General features: G+C 42.4%; 1 protein-coding gene across 1 annotated transcript in view; it reads left to right on the plus strand.

Moving 5' to 3' along the window:
* The window catches only part of HTR1E (5-hydroxytryptamine receptor 1E), a 40,762-nt gene extending 19,091 nt beyond the window's left edge, over positions 1-21,671 (plus strand). The window contains exon 2 of the mRNA XM_086744537.1: positions 19,975-21,671. Within this exon, the coding sequence (XP_086600663.1) occupies positions 20,163-21,257 (1,095 nt within the window). The 5' untranslated portion in view covers positions 19,975-20,162 and the 3' untranslated portion in view covers positions 21,258-21,671. The remainder of the gene's footprint in view (positions 1-19,974) is intronic.
* The last annotated feature ends 1,362 nt before the right edge of the window (positions 21,672-23,033 follow it).

A 23,033-nucleotide genomic window follows, 5' to 3' on the forward strand; every position in this document is an offset into this window, starting at 1 on the left:
GGATGCTGCAGCTCGAGACAAGGGAGAATGGAGGACAACCCCTGCATAGCAATCAGAGTCTCTCTCCAGACCTCCCATCTCCTTCCTTACTGTGGTTGGGTGGTGTGCAGCCAGGACAAGCTCCAGGCAGAAGCTGTCTGTACCTTGGACCCACTGGGGGAGTCCTCAGAGTGACAGGGTAGACTGAGTGCCCTGAGCTCTGGGGCAGATATCCTCATGGGATGGTCCATTTGAGCAAGGTCATTAAAAAAAATGTGTTGGTTTCTCCCATTTTTGCCCAGGTTGTTCAGACACTCTCCTTCCTCTGATAAAATTGTGATTCCCAGACAAAGCGCCTGATCCTCAGCACAGGTAGAGCACTCCTGCAAAGGCCAGCCGGGATTCCCATGGGTCTGGAGCATGAGCAGGGAGAAGGGGGGGATTACCAGCAGAAATGTCTAGACACTGCTGCCCCAAATACTACCTCAGCTGCCCCTGTCTCTCCTGCCCTGCATGTCAGCTGTGTGCTCTCAGCCCAGCACAGCCTCCCTGCATCTGCATGGCACCAAGCAGCTCCCCGAGTGTCCACCAGCATCTCTGATGTCCCATTGCGGCTCCACAATAAGAAAGTGAGGGGTTGCAATAATGCTAGATATGGTGTTGCAGATGGAGTGATGCACTTCACTCGTAAGAGAGAAGCAACAATATACTTTAGTGATATAAAACAACGATTTAAGAAAGTTTTACAGTAAATGGTAAGTGATTTAATAAGATTCAATGTCAAGCTGCACTGGATTATTTACTGCATAGAGGACAGGGCCAGACAAAACCATCAGGGAGACCCTCCTGTTGAGTCATGAGATTCAGAAAGGACCCCCTTGCTTTCTAAACTCCTTCTCAGAGAGGAGTCTAGGTGTGGCTGGATCCAATCCTAGTTACAGGCTTGACCAACGGTTTATGTCTAAAGGATTATATGTGCACGATCAATCCTTTATATCACTTAGCTAAGACTTCAATGTTTCAGCGCTCTTCTTCCCAATTCACTCACTGAGGATCTGTTGCAGCAAGGATTCTCTCAACCTTGAGGAATAACCTTGAGAGGCATCCCTACTCAAGGGGAGATCCTGACATGCAGCCTGCTGCCGTGCAGGAGAGCTCAAAGGGCTCTTGGGCTGCTCACTATTTATGGAGTAAGAAAATTGACCAACAGTCATATTTGCATACCAACTGCAGATGCTAGTTTCTGCCAAATTTGGCCTGAGTTGGACATTGACCAGCACTGTGGTTAGCTGGGCACATTACCATGAATTAGCCCTCAGCTATTGTGCTGTTATCAGTGTCCCCCAAATCCACGTTAAGCCGGATGCCGCCATCATGACCAGACACATCTATCACTGATGGCTATCACTTGCACAGGGTTACGGGAAAAGTGGCCAGGTTGTGAGGGAGGAGCACACCATCACATATGGGCATGCTTTGGTCTAAGGGTACAGATGAGGGAAACAGGAGTACATATAGCTAGGGATATTATAGCTGGTGTATTGCAAGTCTAGCACTACTGGTGCCCATCAAAGAGACAAAAAAAAAGTCTTGTGTAAAGTATTTCCAAAGAACTTTTACAGTGTCCCAGCCCGGTGGTCAGTATAGTGATATGGAAAGCATCCTGTAGCACGTTTATTTGTGTGGTGGCTGCTCTCTACCTGGGAGAGATTAAAAGCATCATATCCGAACAGTAGGTAAATGAGAGCTCTGCTCACCGAGGTGTGTCCCATAGCTACTCAGCTGGAAAGCAGGGATCCTACTCAGGCCTTTCAGTCAATACAAAGCATGCTGCTGAACCTCTGGTAGCTGTTTTTTCCCTTAAATTATTTGATGACTGTAATTAACATATGAAATACTTTAAAACACTTACTTTGCGTAGGCTGTGACTTATGGTCATTGTCACCAGTGCATGTCCTGTAGCCAGCCTTAGATGACAAGCATAATACAAAACAATTTGTTGTCCACTCTGTGACCTAACCATGAAAGGGGAGAAAGTGAACACACAACCATGGAAAGAAAGGATGTCAACAGTAAATGGAGAGCAATTACTGGAATGCCCACAAACTGGGCGTAGGTGCTTCATCTCTGCATTTTGCAACCCTTGCAAGGGGGTTGCCTTTGGTTTTGGAACTAAGTGCACTCTGGCAACTGATGGGTGTGAATATATGAAACCAACACACCTAGGACAAGGGATAATGGTTTTAAACTAAAAGAGGGTGAATTTTAGTGGAGGTGGTAATTCTGCCATGTTGACACAAAGCAGGTGCATAGGCTGAAAAGGTGGTTTAGTTTTTCCGCTTTCTGGGTAAATCTCTATAATTTCTGTTCTGTATTGTCCAAAGTGGTGGCACCGTTGTGGGGCAAGAGTTCACACTTGATTAAGAAGATGTTGCAAATCTTGATTTAGGATCCTGATGACTACAGCAATTTGTCACGAATGGGTGGCTTAGATCACTTAAAGAACCACTGTCAAAGGTGTTAGCAAACATGGGTTTAATATGATGTTGTAAAAGTGCAAGTTTACAAAATTCAATGGCAAGGTTCACTCTATCAATTACTGCATGGAAAAATATACAAAGGAAAATTGAGTTACACTTGAGTTAGAGTGATTCACAGAAAGACTGGAGATGTAAAGGGTAAGGAGGACCCTCCCGTTGAGTCATGAGGAATGTACCCCCTTGCTTTCTAGACTCCTCAGAGAAGAGAGTCTAGGTGTGGCTGGAGACAGACTTAGTCTCAGACTTAATCAATGATTTATGTGTGAAGGGTTATATATGGAAAATTTATATAATGTTTCATTAGCATCAATTCACCATGCAGTCAAAGTTACTAAGGCAAAAATCAAAGTTATCATACTACAAGATTCTGCATGGTATCGGTCGCTTACCAAAGATCTGCTGTTGGTAAAAGGTCTCACTGCCTCAAGGAGCAACTTTGAGAGGTGACCCAGGTCAAGGGGTGATCACCACCCTGCAGCTATGCTGCCTAGCAGGGAGAGCTCAAAGAAGGCTCATATTTCCCCTCTGGGCTGAAAATTCCCATGTTTCAGCCTCTACATGACTTTTTGCAAGTTTGAGCGAGAATGCCAGCTCCTTTGGATTTGCCAGCAAGGGGAAAAGTTTTATTTCTCCTGCATGATGCAAGCATTTGCCTGGCTCAGAAGTGACCCAGGGCAGGAACTTTGAACTGCTGGGCTTTATTCTTCTTAGAGCAGAAGAGGAAGAGTCAAGTCAAGCTGAAAGAAAGAGATCATTCTGCTCCAAGTGCTTTGTAGTTGTGAGCAATATATATTGCCTGCTCACATTGGTTTTTTTCTGCATATGTTCTTACAGGTTTTTGCCATAGGGCAGTCCAAGAGCACTAAGCATGTGTAGATCCAGGCACCTTATTTCAGGATTCTTCAAGTCATTTCTACTCAGGGTGTCTGGTAAAAGAGCAAGTCTAAACACCCCGTTCATTTCAAGAGGTGCAATAGCAAATTCCAAGAGGTTAAGAAAAAAATGACACTGACTGCAAAGATACTGAGCTAAACACAAAGGGAGTATGAATATCTGCACGCGTTGGCTTGCTATAGTTTCAGTGATGTGTCATTCCACATGACTGAAGTGGGATGCTCATGCTTTCCCACAGTGTGGTATTCACCCACCATTTGTTGGGTAGACCAAACCTCCTCTGGACGCACCAATAAGCTGTAATTCATCTCATCACGCATTCGCCATCTTACAGTTAAGAGTCCCCTTTGAAATGCTTGTCTGTTTACCTGCAAGCAGTAGAGAGGGATAGGCATCTCACACAGGTGGCTCAGCTAACCCTGAAAAGGAGTTTAAGGCAGGAAAGAGAAGTTGACCTCCAGAGATATCTCCGTCTTGTTTTTGACTGCAGAAGGAGTCTATGCAGCAAGTTTAGACTAGAACCTTAAAACAGAGCTTGCTAAAGGTTCATAGGAGGGTTCCCACCAAATAGTAATGGTAAGAACTATTCTATGTGCTCATCAATAAATCTTGCTCCTTCTTGAGTCCAGTGGCTTTAATATTCAGATCAAAATAGTACATTGCATACTTGACGCTATAGCTTTCACTGGCCAGATTTCCTGGGTGTACATGATTGTGAAGAGTAGGTGGAGCAATGGATGAAGAAAAGCTGACCTTCAACTCCACTCTTCAAGGACCTCTTTGTATGATTGAAGAAGACACTTCACCTCTCTGCCCCTCAGCTTGTCCATCTATAAAAAGAATCTTTGGTACTGTTTTAGGCTGAAGTCAGGATCCTCAGAGCAGTCATTCACCTCAGTGATGCTGTGAGTGTTGAGAAGTGCTTCTGCTCCTTGCTGGGCACCAGAAGACATTTTTCTCTACCGCCTCCCAACCTTGCGTACACAACTTAGAGATGTTTTGGACATCCTAGGAGATTATATTGGACTGCCAGACACTGCAAGACTCATCTGTTACCCTAGTCTGAACATATGGATGTCCAGACTGACAGATTGTTTTGTCCTTCGCTAACTACCAGAGAGCATGCCTAGCCCAAGCCATCTCAAGCCCTCTCTTTGTCTGAAGAGACCGAATGCAGACCACTCACTTGTAAAGGTGGCAGAGGCAAGTAAACAGGTATAAGGGAAAATTACCTTTTAGCTTCCAGGCCCTATATTTTCTGCAAAGGTTTCTCTCACCTTGTACTACCTGTCTTGATTATTAATTTAGGAAATGAACTCATACGTATATTCTGGGCATCCAGTTATTCTATACCTATAGTTAAAACTGTCAGCAAAGAGGATTTCTGCCTGGGGACAGATATATCTGTTTGTTTCCTAAACCATTCCTTTGGATCTATTGATTTCTGAATTCTAAATTCCTCAGCATGAGTGGTACCATGTCAACCCAGAAATAAACTTGTGTAGCAGTGACACAGAATCACAGCAGTTCCTTTTCTTACCCCAAGTTCTGCTCTGTTATATTGGTATAATGTCCCAGAGACTCCGCTATGCGAACAAGGAGTATTTACCTTGCACATGTTTTGACAGAGAAAAACTTACTCAGTCTGGTAGGTTTTTAGGACCGTCCCATTCAGAAACTAACTTTCCATCCAGTTAATGTTACTTAGGTCGGTATGTGCCTGCTTTGGAGACAGAGAAGAAGTGTTGCCTAGTGAGTAACGTCCAAGTTTAACGGAGCAGGAGGAGTGTCAGGCCCGGCAATCTGTCCGAAAAGGATTAGTAATGTTGTCTGGGTGAATGCTGCCCATCATCTCTCACTGCAAGTAATGCTGGCCTGGGTATCAGCTGCAAAGCTGATGGAATCTGGAGAAGGAGGTAGCAAGTCTTCTCAATGTGGGATGAGGAAGCCTCAAACATCATGTAAGCATTGTTCAGCCCTTGCTGGGGCGAACAAGGGTCACACAATGTCAGCTCCTTTCCTTTTGTCATCTCAGGGACAGGTGAGTCAGCACAGTTGTGGTGTTCATGGTTAGAGATCTAAAATCCTGAGACTTAGAGTATTTAAGGAATAGCATGCTGGTTATACAATTTCATGGTAATTGTGTATACACACACACATACATAAACACATGCACATTTTTATTAGTCCCCGTGTGGATTAGAGAATGTGTGCTTTTTTGATTTTATAGAACTGATGAATTTTAAAACATTTGGCTTTGTTATATTCATCTCTGATCCCACAGTTAGTTCTACCCATCTGTTTCTACCCAAGCTTCCTGAAGTAGATGCCTGGTAAAGAGAAAGAGACAGACACTTTCTATCTTCTACCCCCTCATTGTCTCCTTCATTTTCTGAGGCAGAGTAAATCAAGGCTTTGCTTGTGCTGGTGATTAAAGTACTCTGGTTTATTCCAGAAATTAATGTTGTTCTTAATGAGAAAAATGTATTTGAAATGCACACAGTAGGTGTGAAATGTATCTTGCCTTTAAAATCAGTCTTCTACCACGGAGACAGGCAACTGGGGGAAGCAATGGGGGGGGAGTCTGGTTGCTTTGGGGGCTTTTTTGTGTGACCTTTCCCTAGTTAGCATGATATTAATATCTCTTATGTGTTATGAGTATTAGCTTCTGCAGCAAAAGCCAACCAAGGGCAGGACAAATGTTCGCGTAAGCATTTTTCTGGTTAATAAAAGGATATGATGTGCTAGTTGTCATAGGGTGTTATTAGCATGAACCACAGTCTTCTGTATTCAGTATAACCAGTTTACTACAAAAAGAGAAAATAGAAATATGGTATATATAATATATAGCTGAAAAACAGATGACTTCCAGTGGCATTCTGCTGAGAATTAGAGCCAAATACTGTCTTCTCTTTCTCCAACATACACACCAGCTCCTATGATCTTAATATACAGTACTTCTAGGAGAGTTTGATTAATTGTATTTTATTACATCTGTTAAAAGACAGCTCAGTCTTTATAGCAGATGAACTTTTGTAATTACTCTATATTTATGTTGTATTTGCGGGTTAATTATATTGTGCTTATGGGTTTTGACAGCTAATTACCACTAATTCATATAATGACATGTCTGAAATGCTTGATATTCAATTGTTTTCATAATGATATATTTTGCTTATCTCATATTTACATGCTAATTGCTCCAGACATGTAATTACAGTGCCAGTTATGCGAGCTTAGATGCAACTAAAAGTCTCCAAAAGCAGAGATACGGTTTAGTTATCGTAGACAATGGACAAAAATAAACATTTTTGCTTGGTTGTAGGTATAGTAAGGGTCTAAGAGAAAAAGTATGCCTTCATATGCAAGTTACAGCTAGAACTAGTTATCGTTAATGCCCTGAAGAATGTAACTGCAGTATCATAACAGTGGCTGTATTGTATGGGTAACCAAAAAATTGTCCATATGTGCTGTCAGCTCGCTGCGTGTCTGGCATTGATCTATCGGTTCCCATGGCTTCCACTACAAACAGCAAAGTTCCAGAAATAAAAGCAGTAATTCTCTTTTTTTTGTGTGACTTTTCAGAAGCTATTGATGGGGTTTAGCTTGAGTCTTGTTCAAATCAAGGCACAGGGCCCAAGCACCACGAGCATTCACCTTAAGACTGCAATGGCAGTGTGAGGTCAGTTCAAATACAAACTCATGCTACCCTAGTGTACTTAATGTACCTTAAATGTACTGCAGCATCCTTGGGCCCTCATCGCACGTGGCAAACTGAGGGTGCATCGGGCCACTATGGAGGCCAGAGCTCAGCCAGTCTGGTATCTGAATGTCTCCTCCTCACTGGGATTTGCACCCAGGACTTGTGCAAGAAGTGTTTTCTCGTACTAAACCGGAGTCAGTCCTTCACCTTTAGGGTGTTGTACACCCCATGGGCTGTCAGTAATTAGTTTCTCCTGCGCTTGCAGCAAGCGCACTGGGCAGATGGAAATCCCACACCCACAGTCCCCAACAGCAGTCTCACACCACCAACCCAGTGCTGGTTCCACCAACATGAGACATTTTTCAACATGAGTGAGTAAGGACCTGCAGCGCCTTCTTTCAAAGCAAGTCTAAAGCCATTGTATGAGTCATCTGCTTTATTTTATCAGTGAGAAATTGGGCATATATTCACTAAGGCTTAATCTGAAGTCTTTTGTAACAGGGGAAACAGTTCCATTGATTTCAAAGGGTCTCGGATCAAGCTTCGAGGTCCTTAATACACTGTTAAGTTTCAGTCTGTCAAGTTTGTTCATTTGGGGCCTGTATGAATAGCAGAGTAGTTGTGTACAAAAGCAAGTCATGTGGAGATTAAGTAAACCCCATCGACATCAGTCTCCTGACACAGAATAGCAGGAAGAAACAAATATTGACTTGAAAAACAATGCAGGTACGGTGACATTTAGCTTGTATAAAGTGATAGTCTCCATATAAATACAAATAGCACCATTTCCCTAGAGCTGAACAAATGATACTTATCGGTAAATATTTGTGACATATCTCTTTGACATATCTCTAAGCAGCAAGGTAAGAAATTGAGACGGAAAATGCATTCGCAGGTGAGAATTCAGTGCAGATTTTTCTTACAGTTTATCTGTCTCTGTGCATTTACAAGACCTTGAAAAGCAGATGCTTCCTATTCTAGTTAGTGGTTTAAATGTAAAGAAACAAAACTATAACAGACCGCAGTGTCATAGGTTCCTGCTGGTGGTTTCCTGACCCTGCCACTCATGCTGTGCTACACTGCAGGGCTCCAAGCCTGGAAACACTCCTCAGGAAGAAAACCTAAAGTAGCTAATGAATTTAGGAGCCTCATACTCACATTCAGAAAGGATTTGTGCACTCAGAAGCTGATTTTGCACTGTCTTTAGATGAGAGTCAGGGATTTTATGGACCAGAGTTTCTTTTCGGTGGGCGTTAAGTGACCTAAGCATCTTTAATAATGTAGCACCTGTATAATGGGCTTTTTGCTCTGTATGAGCAGTAACAGCACAGTTCTCAATACGAGGAATGAGCGCACAGGCTCAAACTCTTCGGGTAGGAAAGAGAAGATTGAGAGTCTGATGACAACAGAGGCTTTTAAAACCACAGGTGACACAGGGAAGGTGGCTGGGCAGTAATAGTCACCATAGGGAATGTGTCTTCCCTATGAGATGCAGTCTTAGAAACATATTTAGGTTCCCTGTAGGCCATAAACCAATGAAGATAAAGTAGGATTTCAGGCGTGTGCCTAGAGATAAGTGCAGTTCATCAGCAGGTCACGGTGCTGCTGAATATCTAGTGCAGACTCAGCATTCTGGCATCAAGGGCTGCAGGATAAGTCGGTCTCGTTGTCTTTACACGGTTGCCCGCTTGCAAACTGTATTTTTCCTCTCACCCCTGAGGCATTTATAAGTGAGGAACTGGACCATGCCTCTACAGGGCCTGTGTGCAGTATGTGCAGTGTCAGGCTTGCAGACTGCATTGGGATCTTCAACTCAAAGAGAGTAAAAATAAGGATTGCCAGCTGGGGAGAAAACCCAGCTGTTCCTTCAGCAACTTTTTCTAGTTATATTAGATGTAGTCCTCATATTCTTCAGGGGCATTTTTAAGATGTTCCAGTGAGGTGCTTTAATAGTTGGCAATTTAAACAGATTCTCATCTAGGCTTCCTTTCCTATGAAAAGTAAGACTGGATGACCTTTCAAGGTCCCTTGCCACCTGGCCTGTGCTATGATTCTTTCCAATAAAGGATTTTTTAAAAAAATACTTTTCCCACATAGGATTTTGCTCCAGCAAAATTGTCATTATTTACAACAATTTCACAGGTTCTACATGATTTCTGTTCCAAAAGGACCATGGGAGGAGAGTTGCAACAAGGCAGTTTTGTTTCTAGTTACAAAATAAACAAAACATTATATTAGTTCAAAGGACACTAACCTTCAAAATAGCTCGTACTATTTTAAAAGTTACCATTCCTGAAGCTCTATGGATAGGTCTTCCATTCTCCACATAACTGCAGCCTCTGGGGAAGTCAAGAATTTTTTAAAGAGAGTAAACATTAATCAAAAATAGGTTTGAATAATGGATTTTCTTTTTGTAAGCCCGTTCAAAAGGGGAAAAAAAGATTCCCTACTTAGAGGGATTAAACTGTTAGTGACCAACAGGACACTGAAACATTTTGTCCCTTGGTCTACTTTTTAAAGCGAGAGAATTTTTTTCAGAAGATAATAGAGCAAACTCCTCTTCTCCCAAGTCTTCCAGCACCTTGTTGTGTCATTCTCTCTTTCCTTCAAACACCAAGGTGCTGTCTATGCTATTCCTAATTCAGAAATGTGTATCTCCTCAGCACTGGTTTTCTAGTGTCATGACAGCATAGCCTTTACAGTCAGAATTTTCTTTTTTTTTTTTTTTGAAGGCAAACGTGACTGTAGTTTGTTTTGCTTTGTGAAAAATGTTGCTGGGACTTGTTACGGGTGGATCTGCATCTTCACTGCTGGCTGGCCAAGCAAGTGGCTGCAGGCAGACACCTGCCCAAAACCATTCACATGCCGTCAGGGGACCAAACATTAAGGGGCTTCACTTTACAGTTAAACCTTCCTAACTGGCTTTAGAAATACCTGTCCCTGGGCCACCCATCAGTCAAACATCATCCCAAGTGTTGTTCTTCTAAGGAGGGCTGTAAGTGCTGGAAATTGCACGCTTCTCTGCCCTTCCCCCCTTACAAATTCCATGGAGCAATCACAGAGCTTAGCTGCCAGTGTCTGTTATGGCATCTCATTATCCAAGCTGTCCTCCCACCTGTATTTTTATCTGATTGCAGGTCTTAGTCATACCATCAATGAATAAATTGTCTGAATGGAAGTTTGAGCAGTAGGAGGAAGGGCTATGGAGGGCCCCACGGATTTGCCAATACTGAGCATCTGCGCTCTTTTGTTTTGTGCCTGTGCGTGCACCTTGCTGAACCATTCAGTAAAACAAAAGGGAAACACAGCGCAAAACAGCCAGGCCAAAAACAGCAGCAGCAGCACAAAACCTGGGGTGTATGTCTTCCCTTGGGGCAGCTGCCTGTTCCTCAACCAGAGGTTCAGGTCTATCACCAGATCTTTAAAGTTTATACATTTTCCTGAAGCAGGTTTTGTGTTTGTCATCTTTAAAAACTCATAGTAGAGGTCAGTGCCATGGTCAACCTTATGAAGTAACATAGGTTAAAATAATTAAAAGTTCTAAAAATCTAGTTAAAAACACAGGAGAGGGAATGTTGGTAGCACGGCATCTTGTAAAGATGCATGCACGAAGACAGGTAAAACAGAAAATGCAGAGAAAGTCTTTTTTCATGGTGAAAAACGTTTAGAAATATGAAGTTCAAGTAAGACAGCCTTGTCATAAGTTTTCTAAAAAAAAAAAATTAATCAGAAAACAAACTGTCTGTGTGAGAGTAACTGCTAAGCGTGAAGGTTGCAAAGGGTCAGCAACCAGTACCGACTGCATTTTTCTTCCCAAATGAGAGGTTAAGTGTGAAGGTTACATGTCTCCTGGGCCTGGCTATCTACTAAATTAGGAAGTCAACACAGATCAAGAGCCCTTTCTTTGCACTGAGACGAGATCTGCTGATAAGCAGAGCTCTGAAGCAGCCAAATGCTGCTGTGGGAAAATCAAACAAGCTTGCACACCTCCGTTAACATCAATGTCCCCCGTATCAGGGAAGAACATGTCAGCTAGCTTTAAACAAGTTAACTCACATAACAAGACTGTCCATCTGCAGGGACTGGGAACTCCACAGCAGAGAATTTACCCTATTTCTTGGCTGGGTTAATTAACCCATTCAGCACTCCACGCTAATGTAGGATGATGTTTCTGGTACTCAGGCTAGCTCATCTCAGCAGGTACACAAATACAACATGCTGCAAAACAAAGGAGCATCTTTTTCTTTTCTGCACTATCAGGCACAGATTTACAGTAGAAGGTTTCTATCTCCATAACTCATCTCTGGAGAAACAGGAGGCACAGGGAGAAGGTCTTCCTGGCACAACTTGGTGGGAAAGACAGCCTTTACGTGTTTTGACAGTATAGAGCTGTACAACTGATTACTAGAAATTCTGTCCCCAAAAAAACTTGCAAGATCCAGCTACTCATGTCTCTTGGCTCCATGGCATAGGAAAATACAGCCTCTGATGTTCATAGGTTAAATGTCTCAGGATTTGAGATAGGGCATGAAAAGGGGAAAGTGAAGTGAATTACAAGGAATGAGTTGAACCTTACGTGAGTATTTTGTGTAGTACAAAACAAAAGGGACTTTTAAAGTGTGCAGTGTTAGGAGTCTAAAGTGTTATCAGAAAAGATGAGGAATTTTAAAGTTACTTTTTAATTTTATCATCTCTTTAAAGCAAGTTATTATAAATTTAAAGTATTATTTATTACAAATTATTACAACTAGAGTAGGTATCTACGCCAGTTGTTTATGAGAAATCTGCGTATTTTACTATCCCAGAGAATTTTATTTGTGTCTGACTAAAGACAGGATGAAATCTGCATTGAGTCCTAGTTTGTATCAGATTGCAGTTCAGCAGCATCTTATGAGTCTTCACTGCCTAAGATTTACTAATTTTTTATTGAAAGTAGATTAAAATGAGTAATCATCTGTAAATGATAATTATACCACTGCTTGTGGGAGGAAGCATGGTTTGAAGATAGTCACTAATTATTGTTTCTCATTTGCATGTGCCAAGATCTACACCAGAAAAGCTTACCTCTGAAGTGTGATCATGGTTGGATTTTTTTAAAAATAGCTTTGCAGAGCTACCAGCTTGTGGTCTTTCATTGACTCCATATCAAATTGATTCAGGCCCAGGTTTGCAGTGGTGAGGCAAAAGGGTGCATTTGCAAATGAGTAAGTTGCACCATGGCAAAACTCATCCTGGAGATTCTTAAATGAGTTTAAAGTGGGTGTACATCAATTGGCTTAAGAAAGTGCCTGACCAGTTGAAAATAAATCAATAAGCCCACCCTATAGTGTTGGACTAACAGTGGACAGTTTCTTATAACTGGAATTTCAAGTTAGGGTATCATTGTTTTCAATTTTTGTCTTAGGAATTGCCAACATGACAGAAACATTTATGAAGTGAGTGGGAACAGTCTGCAGGAAGCTGCATACCTGAAGCAAACTGCATTACTGTATGCATTTTGTTAGAGAAGAGTGCAGCCAAGAATTTCAGAAATGAAAAACAAACTTTTCCCATTTTCAGGGTGTAAAGGCTGAGAGCTGGAGTGTACTGAGAGAGACAAGCCTTAGACCTGATCTTGCCCTGAGCCAGAGCCTGTCTTGCCCCTCCAGAGAGAAGGCATTGATGGGCTGCTGATAGCACCATGGCTTTTTGGGAGGCAGCACCTCCCCTCTCCCACTGATTTTCTCCCAGGCTCCCACCTGGGAAGGAAGTCCTCCAGGCTGGAAGTCTCCACTGGGAAGGTAGGTTAAGACACCCTGACAAGCTAAGGGAGATCTGCTTTCTGATGCTGAGAGAGTTAAAACATCACAGCAGTCATCCTAAGCTCTTAAACAAAAGAGCTGGAGAGCAAAAAAAAAAACAGCAGAGCCAAGGACAGAAATAATGGTGTTAAAGCACCTCTTTGCACCTTGCCATTTCATAGACAGCATTTAGGTTTCAATGGAGGGTATGCAGAGCCACTAGAATAAGTGCACACAGACAAAGATGGCCTGCATGAGCACTTGGTTTTGCTCTTGCACAGGTGAGAGGACAGTGTCACACCTCCTTGCCCCCAAGAGGTGATGGGTAGCTACTGAAGCCATCAGGCCTGGTGCAGGCATCAGCACAGCAGCAGGGTGCTGCATCCGTCTATCCCTTGTGTCCCTGTGCCGGTCAGCGTAGAGAAAAGCAATTTGGCCCCCCAGGCATCCCAACTGTGGTGGCAGGTTTGACTTACGTGCTCTGGTCTGAACTACAGATTGGGTTATTGCCCTGATTTCAGCTGCAGGTGAGCAATGCATACCCCCTTTTATCCTTGTTATCCTTTCTCCCACTTTCTGTCCCTTCTTTTCACCAGCCTTGATGCTCCCTGTCATAGTCTAGCCCTGCCCGGGACCAAGCTATGCAGTCTCTCACTCGCTCCCCCACCCTCCAGTGGGGCAGGGAGGAGAACTGGTAAAGAAAATAAGGCAAAACTCATGGGTTGAGATAAAAAAAGTTTAAGAGAATAACAGAAGAAAACAAACAGAGATGAAATCAAACAAGCAAGCAAACTCCAATAAAAGAAAATACTTAAGCACGTAATTTACAGTACAATCACTCACAGCAGATCCTGACGTCCAACTTCCTCCCAAGTAGCAGGAGGCTCCCCTCAGCACCTTCCTCACTGATATACTGAGCATGATGTCACATGGGATGGAATGGCCCTTTGGCCAATTTGGGTAAACTATCCCAGCTGTTGGCTAATTAGTGAACTATCCAGCTGTGTCTCCAAGCCACAGGGGCCACCAGCTCCAGTTCCTCTCCCAGCAAAGGTGAAAAATAACTCTATCCTAGCTGGAACCAGGACACTCCCTTTCTCCATCCCAGTCTCCTCCCAGATGGACAACCCTGCCCAAATTACCTCCTCCCCATTGGTCCCAGTTTTGCAATATGCGTACCCAAATCTGGTATTTCTGACACAGGTAATGTAGGCAAGTTCAACTTTACACGCAATTGCTGATGCAGTGATTGAAGTTCCCAGCGCTCCCCTCCACTTCTCTGTGAATTTTGCCCACTTCGCACAGAACTCCATCTCAACCACTTGCAAAACCCAGCCACCCCTTGGGGCTCCATCTGTGACTTTTGTCAGGTCCCTGCACTGGTATCTGTCATGTCCAGTGATTTCTCATGTCGTGCCCAGCGATTTCTCCTGTCGTGCCCAGCAGTGTCCCCCGTGCTGTTCACTCAGCGCATCCTCCAGCCAGGACCCAGCGAGTGTCTCCCTGCAGCCCTAGCAATCTTCATTACACAAACACACTGGAGAACAGGCTGCAGGCCATTATATCCTCAATTACAACGTACTCTGCTCTGGTTATTTATGTCAGAATGAGTATATGTATGAGCATTAGTTAGATGCCCATGGATACCAATACACAAACAGCTGTGCCTCCACACGCCTTGCTTAGTGCTGAGTTCCTCCAGCCTGGCTTTCCAACATGCTGCTCAGTTCGCCGGTGTGCACAGGGAAAATCTAACGTGATGGTCAAATTCATAGCTCAGTTCATACAAACTTCGTAGTAACTTCATATTCGGGCTCATTCAGTCTGTGTGGAAAAAGGTTGTATCTTTAAACCTGAGGCCCCCGTAATGCAGGTAGGAATTTCTCAAAGACATGTTCTTAGAAAATGTCAGATCTCGCACAAAAATAGCCATTGTATTTTTTGTCCTATCCTGGTTTATGCTGTTGTAAGGCAACCTTGACCCACCTTCTGATAGTTTGCCTTCATTTTGTCTACAATACAGCCGCAGACTGATGTGCTTCTGACCATCTTCACTTTCTCAGCTTCTGGGTACCGCTTTTCCCAATATGGCATGTTACAAACAGCATCAGTGCCTATATAAATTGCAGTCAATTAAGACTGCTGCCGCCATAACATGACCTCTGCGGCACTGAGATACTCAGAAGCCCAAAGCAACGCCAGCATGCCAGAATACAATACAAAGTACTTGGAAACCTATTATCTTCAATTAAACTCAGCTTTATTGCCAACTCAGTTGGCTACCAAGCAGCCATGAAGTCCAGGAAGATCAGTTGACTTCACAAGAGCAGGATGATCTAGAAAGTTGCAAGGTCTTACAAAATAAATTTTAAGTGAAAGGCTTGAATTTCAGTGCTTTCTATATGAACTTGGAAGAGACAGCCTCTTTGAGATAACAAGGACGAGTACTGGAAGCTTAGCATCTTTCCGTAGTTTGCAATATTAACATTATCATAAATGTGCTAAGTTGTATTTTCCATAAGCTAACCACCTGTCTCACAAAGCATTCCACAGGTTCTTGCCCTTCACAGCTACAATCATGGAAACATTGAAAGTGAAAAGCACTCAGACCAATTCAGGGTTTACCAAATCAAATTGATTTATTGCTGCCAAGGGCACAAAGATATACCACTTGCACAGTGTTGTAATTGCTTAAAGGAAATGTAAAACCATGGACGTTAAGAGGAACTAACCTGCCCTGCACGTACACATGTGCAATGCCAGATCGCCTTTTTCTCTCCAGGTGATGTTATTCCTTTTTTTTATGAAATGGTGAAAAGTTCAGTGGCCAAGGAGTGTGAGTCAGTCTGTCCACCAGAAATTCAGAGTATTCTGCTACACGGTGGTCCTCTGCTAAGAAAGTAGAGATATTTTCTAGCAGGAGCAGACATGGACATTGCCATCTCACAGCTTAAAGCTGTCCAGTTGCTTTTAAGGAACAATTAATCATCCTCTTCCCCCTTTCCTCCTCCCAGACAGCACTCAGTGCCATTACCAATTGTCAGCTAATATGAAATGTGATTGATTCCCCTTTGGAGGAACCCAGATGAGTTTCTCCCACCAAATCAGTAAAATTAGTCTGCATGTGTGAAATTCACTCTGTATGAAATGACTGACAGCCTGAAGGGATACAGCTGCAAAACATAAACACGGCAGTGCTTTTAGTGAGAGTACTTTAAATAAGACAACTATGTTATTAATGTCCCTTCCAAGAAGTCACTTATAAAACTATGATCAATTACTGTAGTGATAGTAATACTCTCTCTATATATAGCAACAGTATGCAAGTGATACAGATACTGGAAACCAGCTATTATTGACTAGAGGTAGTAAAATTCTCCCTGTTATCATACATGGTTTTTTCACTAGATCCTTTGTAGCTAGTCCCTCTACATGTGTTTGTCATAAATGACCTAACACTCAGAATGTAAATTTTCCAAGAATTTGTTTCACGAGACCAAATCTCAGAATCCCCATGCCCCTTCCCCAGTGCCCCAGTCACGTACTTGTCCCAGTCACACCAGCCCTGCCTTTCACGTGGCCTCAGCTGAGAAGCTAATCATGGAGGTGCCCTGGCCAGACAAGAAAATGTGTGTGAAGAACATGAAGCCACATCAGCTCCCCAAGTTAATCCTAAACTAAGCGACGGGAACCCCTTACACCAGGATTACAACAGCAGTCTTTGCCTCCCTGAGTGACAGCTTAGGTTCTATTGTTCTGTTTTGGACTAGATGGTCCCTGACTCTGCTCAGGGGCTGCCAGGTACCACCAAAGACAGGCAGTAAACAAAGAATTAAAATACAAGAACTACAAAATACATGACTGCAACCACACCTGCATTTAAATCCTGCCCTGTATTAATAAGAAAGGTACATCACTGACATCTTCTGGTAAATCACTTCCCATTTTAAAAGTCTATCTCTTTTCTGGGCCAAAGTACTCCATATAGGTGCCTTCTAATTCAAAAGCAGAGATCAGAGGCGCATCTGTCTTCTCCGGCACAGGAGGTGAGCTGGGAGGCGAACAGCGAGGGCTAAGGGACCGCGTGTGTTCTGGGAGGCAGGAGTTGGAATTAGATTGTATAGAAACAAGGATGGCTTGAAAGGGGCACAGCAAGGGAAACAGCAGAAGAAAGAAAACAGTTAATGTTACTAATTAATGTTATAATGCCAGTGCGTATCCTCATAATGTGGGTAAGGCATGAGAAGAGGCACGGACTTAAGCCATAGAGGAAATCTTTGGCCCAACATCTGTAGACTTTTCTGCATGCAAATACACTTCCTTAATAATGTTTGTTTAATACAGTTTTTGTATGTGGTATTTATATTGTTTGAATTGCTGAGGGCTCATTTCCTGTAAGGAGCACAGGAATTAAAACCAAATAACTCCCAGCGATGGGTTTTGACATGAAGCGATGGGCCTGCCTGGTCTGAGGTACCTGCAGGCTCATGTGCTGCAGGGAAGAGGGAAGAGGCTTTGCTTATATTTTTCCCTATCTTAAATTATTGCAGCGCGTTTTCCAAGGGAAAAATAATGTTGGTCCTGCTGAGGAGTGAGCAGGCTTAAACAACCAAATTCCCCTGTGTGATCAGCAGGACCCTTTGTCCTAATGGAAACCTGGTGCTTAGGTCTGATAAAGCGTGATGGGGTTTGTTTAAAGACTAGTTCATTAAGGAAAGGAAGAATTTATTTTTCAGAGTATCCTTGTGGTGCAGAGAGAGGGTGGAGCTCAGAAAGGATTTCCCAGGGGCTATGTTGTTGTGCAGGGTCATCTGGGGAGAGAACAATAGGAAATCAGTTCCTACTGGATTAAAGATGCATATAGGCAGTGCTTAGCAGAGAATAAGGCAGGGACCATGCAGGATGGGGAGAGATGCCAGGGACAAAAAGCTTCAGGCCTCCTAGAAAAGTGAAGGACAAGCAGAAAATAATGCCACTTACATCAAGAAGCAGCAGGAGCTCTCTTGTGCACGGACCAGATCAATAGGTGGTTATGGAGGACGTGCGAATCCCATGGTGTCTTCCAGTGCCTTTGAGTGTGCATGTGGACCAGGGGACACTTGCTAAGTGATGATGCTGAGGAAGGCCTATGGATTGCAATTGCTTATGGTCCAGGAGTGCAGAGAGGTGGAGAAAGCCTTTTTGCTTTATCCTCTGGTCAAAGCGTCAGATATAATCAGGGTGCAAACTAATGAAATCAAGATCTGGCTTGACAGGGAAGACTCCCATCAACAATTTATGAAGAAGGTTTGAGCTGAAGTTTTGGCTTTAGGCCTGAAAGTCCAAATTGGCATTTCCAATGCAGTAACAACCTGAAGACTGATGGATGAATTTCCATCTGGCTTGTCCAGTCTATTCTTAATAAGCAGGCTTGATATTTTCTCCAAGACTGTTGATATTTTAAAGCAGTTTCTGAAGAGCATAGTTGGGGACGGGACTTCTGCTATCCCTTGGGTAGAATTTAAAACTCACGTTTTGCTAACCCAGAGTCTAAAATGACACAGATCTGCTTTCCTAGGACATATCTGCAAATAACAGGGTTTTTTTTTCTGAAGTTTCTGGTTTTTACTGTTTCTCATTCAGCTCATTCAGAAGATGGCATTCCAATTTCTGAATAAGAACATATGTGCACAGAGCTAAGCAGCTGGCTGGCTTTAAAATCATAATTCCTCATTCAAATTCTTAATTCTTCATTAGCTTGCGTGTGAAAACTCTCTTTCAGAGCCTAGTCAAAGTCCCACTGATGTCAATGAGAATGGGTTTTACCTCTCAAATTTAGCCATCTAAAAATCAGGCATGTATTCTAAATGCAATTGTGGAGGAGCCACTTGTAGTCAAAAAAGAGAAAGATCAGCATTTCCAGATTGTGCTTCACACCATCTGCCTTAAAGACTTGTCTTGAGAGGGGATAAGTGTATTTCTGGCAGCTACTGTCTCATTCTCCTGCCTGTCGAGGGAGCCTGTTCAACTAGCCTAGAGGACTCCTTACTCTTCGATAAGTGAAGCCAGGGAAATGAATCTTTCTGTTTATTTTAATGGAAAAGGATTCAAGCTTTTGCTTTTCTACATCTTTTATGCCAACATAAATTACAACCGAGAAAGCAAGGCCCCAGAGGGTATCCCAAGCTGCATCCCACAGGCTGCTAAATCTGGCTTCAGTCAGCATTTGGGATGTATGGAAAAGACATATGAACTCCTGAAACAAAATGAAACCTTTTTTTAAAATTAATGTTTGCACCTTGTACCATACCGAACTGCCTGACAGGGAGCACAATTTAATAGAAATCTCAAAGCAAAGGCAAAAGCTTTTTGTCTGTCTCCTCTAAAGACATACACAGTGGGATATGTGAAATGTCAGGAATAATTAGACAAAACTATATAAGCTCCTAGCAACACTAATGTGCTGTGTAAAAGTAAGTGTTTGCCATAAAGCTTTAAACATTGTTTGAAAGCTGCATGCTAAAGGTAACCTGAGTAATTTTAAAGTACTGTTTCCAAGACATTAATACAGACATGGATATGAAAAAGCAGAATAGAAAACTATGAAATGCTGGCATGCCTTCACTGAGATAGGCTGCTCCGTTTCTTTTTTCCAAAGGTGATATGTAGAAGTAATTGATCCCTCTCATATAGCAATTAAAATGAAAAGGCAGATTTCCTTAACTCTTCTGCTGGAGCCTACTTAACAAGCAGGAAAAAGACTAGCTGCTATTAATAATAATTCACAAAGATCATAGAAATGATTGTTGGAAGGCCCCTCTGGAGGTCCCTTAGCCCAGCCTCCTGTTTTAAGTGAGATCTCCAAAACCAAAGGAGAAATAACCAGTTCACATCAGCAGGACACCAAAGTGTCCTTTAAAGAAGAAAAAGAAACAAACTATGAATGTAGAGGAAAAGAGGAAGAAAAGACAAGAGATAAGAAGAGAAGGAAAACCAGACTAAAATTCTTGTTTCAGGTGGTAATATTAGAAGCATAGGGCTTTTTGCCAAAAGGTGGGATTTTTCTGGGTTCACTAACAGATGTGGTTTTATCTTCTAGGAAAACAATGAACAGGAGGAAACCTGGAAGCTTTTTGCTGCTCTGTTGAATATGGGATTATAAAAAAAAAAAAGAAATTGCACCTGGAGCATCTCTCTCCCTCTTTCAAATGGGTGACTTCTGAACCTGGAACTATTCATTACCAGAAGCAGCAACTTCTTCTTTCACTGTGCATCCTGGAGGGGAAAATGAATTTCACAAATTGCACCACTGAAGCCAATGTGGCTGCGAAGCCAAAAACAGTCACTGAAAAGATGCTCGTTACCCTGACCTTGGCCACCATCACAACCTTGACTATGCTGCTGAATTCTGCTGTAATTGCGGCAATCTCCACAACCAAGAAGCTCCACCAGCCAGCAAATTATTTAATATGTTCACTAGCTGTGACAGATCTCCTTGTTGCTGTTCTCGTCATGCCCTTGAGCATCACTTACATAATGATAGATAAATGGACTTTGGGATACTTCATCTGTGAGATCTGGCTTAGCGTCGACATGACTTGTTGCACGTGTTCAATCCTTCATCTGTGTGTCATTGCTCTGGACAGGTACTGGGCAATCACAGACGCTATTGAATATGCCAGGAAAAGAACGGCAAAAAGGGCTGGGCTGATGATAGTCACCGTGTGGGCAATCTCCATTTTCATATCAATGCCCCCTTTGTTTTGGAGAAATCACCACAGTGTCAATATTCCCAGTGAGTGTCGCATTCAGCACGATCATGTCATCTACACTATTTATTCCACATTCGGGGCATTTTATATCCCCTTGACTTTGATCCTGATCCTGTACTACAGAATTTACCATGCTGCAAAGAGCCTTTACCAAAAGCGGGGTTCAAGCCGCCACCTCAGTAACAGGAGCACGGACAGCCAAAACTCCTTTGCCAGCTGCAAGCTCACACAGACGTTCTGTGTCTCGGACTTCTCCACATCCGACCCAACCACGGAGTTTGATAAAATCAACGTTTCCATGAGGATCCCTCCTTTTGAGAATGACCTGGACCTGGCTGGTGAACGGCAGCAGATCTCCACTACACGGGAACGAAAGGCTGCTCGCATTCTGGGGCTGATTTTAGGTGCTTTCATTTTGTCCTGGTTGCCCTTTTTCATCAAGGAGCTGCTTGTGGGCCTCCATATTTGCACTGTCTCTCCAGAAGTAGCAGACTTCTTGACCTGGCTGGGATATGTCAACTCCCTTATCAACCCTTTACTGTACACTAGCTTTAATGAAGATTTCAAGCTGGCCTTTAGAAAGCTCATCAGGTGTCGAGAACACACTTAAAAATACTGGGAGATGATGATGATGATGACGTGACTCCTAGCCTTAAGAACGAGCAAAATAATTAGACTCTGTCACCATTTCCCTTGATAAATGGGATTTTTGTGTTTGCCTATTTGCTTGACTTATCTTTAGCCTGTAACTCGTTCTGCCATTTTTTACTTCTAGTGTTATTCATGGTAAAGAATTTGAAATAAATTTATTCTACAAAGGAACAGATTTTTTAGCAAGGAAACAACAACAAAAAAGAAACTATTAGATACTCATGTTTAAGACATTTTGTGTAACCAATGATTTGAGAAACAAATAACGATATTCACTTTTATACTTTTTTCATTTAAGAATCAAATGTCTAAATTACCATGTGCTGTTGTAATATAAAGGCTTATAAACTAAACCCCATAAATACATATTCAAAAATTAATAAAAACTTCATAGTCATGAGAGCTAAACAGCAAATCTTTACTGTGGCATTCTGGGAAAACCATAACTGTCATTTAAAAGGAGAATAACCAGCATTTCCAGCTTGGGCTAAGGCAGAATAAACTATTCGTTTCTTCAGGAATACACTCCCAAAACAGAAAGCAAAGTTCAAGTCATTCCATCTAAAAAATTTATCCCATTTTGTACTTCAAAGTAATTATTTAACTGTCTCTTTTTGTGTAAGATTCCAGATTTATGCCTGAAGTATTGGGCAGACACCTGTGCAGTTTGTTTGGCAATTGAGAGGACACAGCTAGCAAGTGTCACACTTGTAAAACCACCTGACTGGTCACGGGTTTAATGCCACTAACAATATTTCTTCAGGGCTCAGACCTTGTGCCTTGTTCAGTTCTGGGGTGGCGTTATTCACATGTGCCACATTTCATCTGGACATTGGAGTGCACAACTCCATGAGTCGATTCATCTTAACTTGCAGACTTGAACAACTGGATACCTTCTCAGCAGGCCAGCAATATACAGAAATTAAGAAACATGATCTGAAAACAAATTATTTCCTGTGTGAACAGTGGCAAAAAAAAAAAGAAATTAGGGAAAATAATTATTTTTAATAGCCATCTGCATGGCTGCCTCATCTTACAATTTGCAATGGCATTCTTATCAGCTTAACCTACGATCAGGTCCTCTAGCAGGATTTCTTGTTCTAGGAGTCCTTCACAGAGTTACCTCCCTTGTCTTGAGAAAGAGGCAGAGTCCTTCCTGTCCTGTCTTCTGTGTTTATGGAGGTTTAAATGTCCTGGTTCAGATATGGTGGAAATCAGTCTTGGAAGGGGCAAAATCAAAGCTGAGACTCTGGTACTGTCCATTAGCAACTCCGAAGCACCGTTTAAATATTGATTGCTTACCTCGCACCATAATTTTCTTCCCTGTCCATTTCTCTGGACAAATTCTTTTTGAATTATACTGATAAACCATACAAAAAATACCACATACATCAACCTGATGTGCAGTACCAGTGAACTATAGCATAGCAGCTCCAAATCCATCAAAACAAATATTAGAGCTAGCAAAAGTGTTGTAACACCACTGGAAGCCATCTCTGAAAAATGTTTTGAAAATTTACAAGATGACAATCATTTTTCTTATCAAGAGTCAAGGAAGTGTAGGTAACATGCGAGTAATAAACTCCAGATGGAGCTGAGAAATGACATCCTTATTTCTCAGAGAAAGCATTCAGTTGGAAAGATGCAGTGCTGCAAGTGGAGTGTAAATCAAGTTTGAAGGTGACAAAAGTGTGACCTACCTCCTACCCGCATGCAGTGGGATTCTGCTTTAAGG

This window comes from Chlamydotis macqueenii, chromosome 3 (genome assembly GCF_036417535.1).
Source record: "Chlamydotis macqueenii isolate bChlMac1 chromosome 3, bChlMac1.mat, whole genome shotgun sequence".
NCBI classification, from domain to species: Eukaryota; Metazoa; Chordata; class Aves; order Otidiformes; family Otididae; genus Chlamydotis; species Chlamydotis macqueenii.